Below are 9,145 nucleotides of genomic sequence, written 5' to 3'. Positions count from 1 at the left end.
ATATTACACAAGTATTAAATTCAGGAATATCAAAGGTGCCCTATAGTTGTTGGCCAATTGCTTATGATAGGCATGTGTTTTGTATGCTTTAGTGAATTGTATACAGTACATTAACATCACATGAAATAAAGAGCTTGTATGCTTATGATAAAAGGCACAGGAACAATGTTCATTGACTGTATTGATTGCAGTTGTTAGTCAAAATATATAATATAATATGATATGATATATGTGTATTTTATCATATAATAGTATAACAAAGGAACAAGTAATAGGTTTATTCCATGCTGAAAAAAAGAAAGAAAACACGTTTTGGTCATGGAGCCTTCTTCAGGTGTGTGAGAGACAAGGCAGTAAGCAAAGGTAAAGTAGCAGGAGAACAAAGGTTGGGAGGGAGGAGGAGTGAGAGGCGGGAGCAGAAAGAGAGGCCAATCAAGAGGTGTGAAGTCAGAATAGGTGTAGAGAGGTGTGAAATGAAACCTTCAATTAATGGAGAAAATGTAGTCTGTCGTTAAGAGAAGGGGGAAGGTGTGATACTAGCTGCAGGATAATTTTGGTTTCTGCAGTCTTTCTGATTTATGAGTTCAGAAAAACGTCTTTGAGAACACAGACAGAGAGATAAGAGTGGTCATGGTCGTCACTATAATAGTATAAAGTGAAGTATAGTGACGTATAATAGTATAGTGTGTTTTGGAACGGAAAAAAATGTTATTTATGATTTAAGAACATGTGGCAATAATAGATTCGCCTTCCCCCATTAGTTTATTATACCAAGCGTTTACTATACATGTAATTTTAAAACAATTGTCAGTGCTTTAGCATTTTAACTGGACTCCTATAAAACATTTTTTTCTATAGCTTTTTGTGTACCTATTTCTGAATTGTAGAACCCAGTGCTACATACTAGTACACAAAGTGCTATAATATACAGTAGCACTGTAACAAATCATTTCAATTTGAAATAATATTTTGTAATAATATACTAGTGAGAGTAAATAAGACATACTTTACATGTGTGGAAATAATAATAATTCCTTACACTTATATAGCGCTTTTCTGGACACTCCACTCAAAGCGCTTTACAGGTAATGGGGACTCCCCTCCACCACCACCAATGTGCAGCATCCACCTGGATGATGTGACAGCAGCCATAGCACACCAGTACACTCACAACACATCAGCTATCAGTGGGGAGGAGTGATGAAGCCAATTCATAGATGGGGATTATAAGGAGGCCAAGAATGATAAAGGGCAAATTTTAATTTTTGGCCAGGACATTGGGATTACACCCCTACTCCTTTCGAGAAAAGCCCTGGGATTTTTAACAACCATTGAGAGTCAGGACCTCGGTTTTACATCTTATCAGAAGGACGGAATTTTTTTACATGCCCCAGTATAGTGTCACTGTCAGTACACTGGGGCATTAGGACCCACACAGCCAGCAGTCTGAGCATCCCCTGCTGGCCCCACTAAGACCACGTCCAGCAGCAAACTTAGCTTTTCCAGGAGGTCTCCCTTTCAGGTACTGACCAGGCTCACACATGCTTAGCTCCAGTGGTTTGCCAGTTGTGAGTTGCAGGGGTGTTACTATCATCTAGCATAGTGACATAGACTAGGATTCACAGGTAGGAGTACACAACTAGGGGCCACTAATCAGTTGGACAGGGTCCTCTTGGTACTAAGCAGGGCACAGGGCTGTGCCCACTTCTCCGTGCAGTGCTGATGATTGACTTTACTGCCAGGTGCTGCAGAGCTTGCAATCTATCATCTGACAAAATGATTTGACAGGGACACATGACAGAGGTGTACTGTATGTCTATGTGTCTCATTCTCCTGACTACAGAGACAAGTTTATCCATCCATCCATTTTCTAACCACTTCTTCCAATTCAGGGTTACAGGGGGAGATGGAGCCTCTCAGTAAGCAACGGGCACAAGGGGAGGTACAACACAGACGGGATGGCAGCCTAGCGCAGGACACAAACACATACAGCTGATTTTTCAAGAAGCCAGTTAACCTACCAGTATGTTTTTGAACTATGGGAGGAAACTTGGACACCCAGAAGAAACCCACATGAACATGGGGAGAACATACAAACTCCACACAGACAGCACTCCAGACAGCAAATATAACCACTGCACCACTGGGCTACCACATCATGGGTTCATTTAAAATTTAAAAATATTTAATCGGCATTAACCTTCCTCCACTTACCCTGTAACTCAAATGAGAATGCATGGCCTAATAGCGTTGTGACAGCAGACATGCATTTCTCTTGCCTGTTCATTAGCAGCTCTGAATTAATTTTGAATATGAAGAGTTTTGTTGCATATTTTGTTACATACTGTACGTTATATTTTAAATAATATAACCACTGTTTTATTCAAGCAAAAGTAGCAATTACCTGACTGAACTGCTCTCTTAATTGGGTTTTGCAAACAATTTATCGCTCCAGGGAGTTGCTGTCTGTACAAACTCTACTTTGTATTGTAAGAGGCATAGGAAAAGGAGTTCATGAGCTGCATATCCTGTCTCCACAACGAGAAAGAAATACATACAGTACAATACAACTTCCATTTAGAATCTATTCAGGCAGAACAACATGCATTTTTCCCTAGGTATTTCTGAGATAGAACTTATTGACTTACACATTTATTTACTCTTCTGAATTTTATTTGGGTGAGATAGATCATCACATATATTATTACATAATGGAATTTTAAACTGATGCTATTTCTTGAATCAAATGCAATCTGGCCCTTTCCTCTTCATTCATACCTAAGCAAATGCTATACATAGGCATGAACATTTCAGCTAGGTTTTTTCATGTTTCATTGATGGCAAGGGCTCCAGACATCAAAGTTGTGATGATGAAGGTTTTAAACTGATTTAAACTTACTTAGTTGACTAAGTTGACTTAAACTGAAAACAGCAGGAAAATCTGTTTTATTTTCCATCAGTATTCTGAATACCACAGAAAACCACAGTCAATAAACTAGGGCAATGTAATGACTCTGAAACACATGTAATGAAAAAAAGCCCTGCAAGTAATTACGAATGACTAATAAACATTCATGAATATCTGTTAGAAAGGCTTCTTATTTTATTTCTCTTAATATACAGTATGTATCAAAGCATAGGAACACATTTCACAGTAGTTTATGTCAAAAGACATCGCATCAGAGATGCACATCAATACATTGACGTAACAGTTAAAGAGCATAAAGAGAATTTGTTCTCATCAGGTCAACACAAAAAGAGCATAAAGAGAATTTGTTGTCATCAAGTCAACACAAAGTCACACACCAGTAGGCACACTAAGGTAAGAACATTCTTCAGAGAGACTTTGCCCACATTTTCTGCCTTCCAACTGCCATCTCTTTGACTGACTGAAAATGGATGCAGTCTGTAAACTACACTTTGAAGATGGTAATGACATGAAACAAGTGCTTCACAGCTACCAAGGAAATGTGACAGAAATAAGGCCTGACCATGCGTCCCATCTAAGTCATTCAGTAGTTGGTAGTTAACAGACTGAAGGACTTCATCAAGCCTTTTCTTGAAGAAAGTCAGGGTATCAGTTTCAGGTAACAACATGGCTAAATTGCTTGTTCCATACCCCCACAGCCATTTGGTTAAAGAAGTGCCTTCTGTTCTCACTGCAATACTCACTGACTAGCCCACTAAATATATTTTTTTAAATAAATGGCATTTTATGTTATAAAGCACATTATCATGTAAAACACAATCCTTACGCACAATGGATAATATCAGAATAGCAACACCATTCTTATTTTACAGATCTATGACCTGTTTAACAGACCTGATGTGAGCCTTAAAATTCAGTAATGACTGTAATTTGCTCTTAAACTTTTGTGTCTTAAGATTTTTACATAAAACTACAGTAGGTTTTACAATATTTCACCTGTTCACTCAGTCTGTGACTTGGTAAATCAGCACACTTGCGTCACAGATCTCCTTACCAACATGCCTGGCTCACAAGTAGGGCTTACTGCTGTGCTAGTGGCAGTCATCTCAGTCTATCTCTGAGACACCAGACGTTTTTCGGAATCTTAACATGCTCATTAACTGAAATAAAGGCATGTCAAAGTGAAATGTGTTTATAAGTGCTGGGCAACAATCAGCACACTTTTTCAAAGCAGACCTACAAAACACATTGAAAATATTTTCATGTAAGTCATTCAATAAACTGATCAACAAAATATTATGATGCACTTAATATATACCTACAAAATATAATTTCTATTGCACCTAAACGTAAACGAAGATCTTCAGATGTTTAAATGTTTTGTATAGGATTTTAACGAGTACCGTATCGTCTAAATATCTATATTTACTTTTAATAATGTTATACCACGTTATTCGTTTAAAACTTGCAGTCTGTTGCAAAAACTGATATTCTGTAACCAGAGTCAGTTTTTGCAAAATACAGTTATCTGCTGTATGTTTTATGTTTTCCGGGCAAAAAAATGAAATTACAGCTTTTCTTTTAGAGCCAAAATGGCCTCCATTTTATAACGCTTAAATCCAAAATGTTTGGTGGAAGTTTAGTCCTTTTAGTTTACCGTAGGCCTTGGTATCAATGGGTGGAGATTTGTGGTCATGTGAATGATTTCTGTCTTGTGAGTGCCTGAGAAGAACAAAAACAAAACAAAACAAGGTAGCAAAACACAATTGCGTGGATAGAAACTGGTAGGAGATGTCGAAGTATGTAGTTATTTTGTATGTATTGTTAATTTAAAATATAATGTGTTTTAATTGGTTGGTACGCTAATAGCAGTTTTAATAAATTGTGTAAGTGCTTGCTTTGCAAATGCTCCATAAATACAAAAAATGCCAGTATTTATTCCTTAAGCAAATTAACTTTTTAAATTAACAAAATTGTAAGCATAATGTGTAAATGAAACCGTCGGTGTCCTCGTTGTTTATAATTTTACTTTGAGTTTCGACGTTTCGAAATGACGTGCTGTCAGAAACACATAATAAGGACTTCCGGTGTCTAAGTGTACAGTATGTTGTCAATAAATGAAATTGTCATCTAAAACCAAAGTATGTCATGTTGTTTAAAGTTTTCTCTTCGGGTACGTTCCGGATAACAGGACCAAGATTGCTTTGTGTATTCCTTGTAGCGAGTACTGTATTGGCTGAATACTGTGCTTCGTTAGTCATAATTCAATAGATGTTTTTATAGATGCATGGGTATTGTGCGTTATTAATTTATTATTTGAAACTTCTCTCGATTTAATTTATATGTCTTTGTTTCCAATGACTGTGTAAGCAGCAAATTATTTACAAATTGATTTGAATGATCCACAGTTTAATACGCGTTTTCAAGTATTGTTGTTGATGCATTTGCAGATGCCACAGTTATTCGTGTTTTGTTTTCCAGTAAACTGGGATCGAGTGACCATCTGAAGTATAAGGCCAGACATGTTACACTACTCCTTACAGGGGGGTGTTTCTTCTTCAAGTAAAACGGTTTGAGCAAAATACCAATAAGTAATGGCTGCTTGAGCTTGGCCAAACCTAACACAGTACTGGAAAAGCTTTGCCTTGCTGCAGCTCAATCATAGCAAACACTGCACCTTTTCTAACACGTGAGAATGACTGAACACACTGCAGGGTAAGAATGCATGTGTCCAATGAGACCTGGATGATGAACCAAGATCCTGTCTGTGAAGCTAAGTGAAATCTGAGGAAGCAGATCGACAGCTGTCATGAGCCTACAACTGCAGACATGGCTGAAGCTGTGAGACCAAAGAAATCCAAAGTGAAGCAGAGTGGGAAATCTCAGGTAACAAAGCATTCGAAAGTACCAGCATTGTGCTTTGCATCCTTGTGAAACCCTTTCAATTTGAGGATAGATTTTTATTCCAAGAAAAAAAAAGATTTAAAATGGTTTTATAATCCAAAACCGCATTTAAAATAGAAGATAAAACTGCTTGACTGCAGAATTCTGTCTAAAATTTATTATTAATTTCATAATAAGTGGTAGTGCAGAAAATATATTAGACAGCTCAGAGAAAACAGAAGAGAAGTTGAATGAACAGCAAATATTAGAGGGAGCTGCTGGCTGCTATTAATTGTAACAAGCTGGAGTTGTGTATATATAGGTGTAATCTTTTCTGTTGATATTCTTGTGATTTTTTTTTGCCTGCAGTGATACAGGATGTTTACATATATCCATTCTGTCCTAAACTTTCTATAAATGTTTTAATTTCATAGCCCCCCTTTGCCAGTGCATGTTGATTTGGATGATACAAACCATGTTCATGATGTCATTGATTTTCCCATTGACACACTTGAGCCTTTTGAAATTTCACATATCTACACATGGACTTAAGACTGTAATATCTTCATATATTTAGAAGCACGAGCACCAAAAGAACAGATAAAAAAAGTTAACATGTTTTCAGATTAAAAACAATGTTGTTTTACTTTCACCCTCCATTAGTTAATTTTGTAGAATCTTAAAATGAAAGAATGAATGAATGAGTTACTCTATATTCATTTCAGTCTCTTTATATAGATCCGAAAGCCAAACATATACAAGTCAAAACCTTATTAATTCTTCCTGCTTTGATTGTCAGTCTCTGTGTGGCTCTATGATCCAGGCATTGCAGGTTCTTTGACCCCGAGTCATGAGTCATGAGAGTTTCCCAAGTGGCAGTGCACAATTGACTGAATACCACCCAGGAGACAGTTAGGTTTAGTTGGCCAAGGGTTTTGCAGCTCTTGGTAAACCAGTGACACTTGTGGCTTCTGTAGGTTTGCAGTGCTGTCGGTAAAGAATAGACCTCTCTTTCTCTTTGTGATTCTTTTGGAGGAAAAGCTCTGTAGTGCAGTAATTTATTATGTGTCTTAAAAGATGAATAACTTGAAGATGGGCAGATTGGAGAAGTCTGTCTCTACTTCCTCATTCGCTCTGTGTTGTTCTGGGGCTTGCAGCTGTGAGCCAACACATGAAAAACCATGTGATTCCAAATTGGGTGGCTGTAAAACAAAACACTAATTGAGCAAGAGGCAGTAAAAAAAAAAATCTTATACACAAATACTGGTATGTGTGTTTTCCAGGCATAAAATAATTAGCAATGTTAAGTAAAAACTGATAGGCAAAAATGTCTTCTTGCTGAATTTTATAATCATCTGTGCCTTTTGCACATCTGTGTGAAACTTAAATCTTTTCTTAGAATTATCATGTATTTATTTAATAAAAAATAAAATCTGTTATTCCTTTTCTTCATTTCCTAGGAAAAAAAGCAAAAGCCAAGTGAAGTCTTAAAAAATGTGGGAAAAACTGGCGACCCAGACAGCCAGGAATCCTTTCCTGTTCCTCTGAACAAAGCTTTGCAGCATAGGAACAAAGATGACCTGCAGCCGAGCCATGAGTTCACCGACATCCCTCTGAGCAACGCAGTCGAGGGGCAAGTGAAAGGGGAGGATGATCTTCCATGCACAGTGCCGTCATTATTGAGCCCAGATACCAGAGAAAAAGAGATTGAGAGAAGGGAGGCAGGGATCGGCTGTGAAGGTGCTGTAAGAGCTGACACCAGAGGCCAGGAAAATGCTGATGAGGAAGGACAGGTTGTCCACGATGAGAAGGACCAGAGAGATAAAGATTTCTGCAATGATGACACTCAAAAGCATCAAGTCTTCAGAACATGGACTAAAGACCGTAATTCCAAACGTTTGGACATAGATGCCCAGCCTTGCCAAGCTGGAAGAGGTCAGGAAGCCAGCAGTGCACTAGTTTCCTCCATGTGTCCGGCTTCATTAGAGCCTGAGTTATTGGCCATGGAGGACCAGTGTTCTGGCACCGTGGAGGTTTCACTGAAGCAGAGCTCCATAATCACTACATCAGCTGCCAGAACAGAACAGAGAGCTCCAGCTGTGCTTCCTCTGGGAGAGCAGGAATCCCCTCCTAGTCTGATGCCGGTGGATTTGGTAAACCCCGAGAAGAGCCAGCAGAGGCTTTACCCCGAGTTGCCTCAGCTGTGCCCAGCTGTACAGCCCTTCACCAAGGAGCAGTTGAGGCTGTGGGAGCCTGGCTCCTGGCTGGAGAACGTGGAGCTGCACGCAGCCGAGTTTGAGAGCTTGGCTCAACAGGAGGGCCATGAGCTCCATGAGCTTCTGATGCACTACTGGAGGTGTCGCAAGCAACTCACTCAGGCCCAGACAGAACTGCAGGCTGCCAATTCAGACTACAAGAGCACCCAGAACCGCCTGTGGCATTTCAAGGATGAACAGCTCACACTGCAGGTGAGTACTAGACTGCAGCATGGCTGTCTGTCACACAGGTGGAGTAAAAAAAAGGTCTGACACACACTGTGTCCACTGGGTCCAGTAATGGATTTCAGTGTGATGTCCGTTTATCATTTTTTGGTTTTAACCGTATTTACAGAGATCATTACTAGTACCATATATCATGTAGTAGTGTCTTTTTCTTGCCCCTTGTTTATTTAGGTTTCATATTATAAGAGGTAGCTTACTTCAAGAATTCTGACAGAGTTTTCTCTTTAAAAGTTTGCATTGCATTATTTTACCAAAATGTGAATGTTTTTTTTTCCATAAGTCTTTACCATTGAGTGCTTAGGTCCATAAGTTGTACATTTGTCAACACACAGCACTTAACAGCACTTAATGACTAAAACTAAAATTGTGCCGCAGGAGGTGATAATGAGGTATGCCAACAAAGGTTAAAACTGCATCTTAATTTACAGGAGCCAGAAAATTAACATTCATTTTCAGGGGTGTTATTTGCAGAAGTTTACAGGGACCGCCCTCATCCTCTCCTTTTAAATTCAAGACGTACTACTCTGTGAATTGTGCCGTGCAAATCTTAATGTCAGAAGTCTGTTGCCTGACGAATCCATAGAGCTCTGGAAGATTATAGGCTGCAAGCTATTTCTCTTGGCACTCAGTTTTTCCCAACTCTTTCCACAAAAAGAGAAGTCGTTCTACATGATGGAAGATATCAGTCAAGCCCCAAAGGTTGTTTTTGTTTACAGAAAGGGGGGAGCACCAGCAACAATGTCTTTCTATCTGACAGTAATAAGAACTCATAAACAGTTTATAAATGAGGGGGGGGGGACTTCATCCATCTAGCTCATTTGGCTTTTGATTA

General features: G+C 38.8%; 1 protein-coding gene across 4 annotated transcripts in view; it reads left to right on the top strand.

The window, feature by feature from the left end:
* Window positions 1-4,593: 4,593 nt before the first annotated feature.
* epg5 (ectopic P-granules autophagy protein 5 homolog (C. elegans)) overlaps window positions 4,594-9,145 on the top strand; it is a 43,093-nt gene continuing 38,541 nt past the window's right edge. The window contains exons 1-3 of one of the 4 annotated variants that reach the window (XM_088629562.1): window positions 4,594-4,728; window positions 5,411-5,815; window positions 7,273-8,280. In XM_088629562.1, the coding sequence (XP_088485688.1) occupies window positions 5,759-5,815; window positions 7,273-8,280 (1,065 nt within the window). In that variant the 5' untranslated portion in view covers window positions 4,594-4,728; window positions 5,411-5,758. The other 3 variants (XM_088629563.1, XM_088629565.1, XM_088629564.1) reach the window with 3 other exon arrangements.

The sequence above is a fragment of the Lepisosteus platostomus genome, chromosome 4, assembly GCF_059453375.1.
Source record: "Lepisosteus platostomus isolate fLepPlt1 chromosome 4, fLepPlt1.hap1, whole genome shotgun sequence".
In the NCBI taxonomy this organism is placed as follows: Eukaryota; Metazoa; Chordata; class Actinopteri; order Semionotiformes; family Lepisosteidae; genus Lepisosteus; species Lepisosteus platostomus.
The sequence above is the reverse complement of the archived record's forward strand: the minus strand, read 5'-3'. Positions and strand labels throughout refer to the sequence as shown.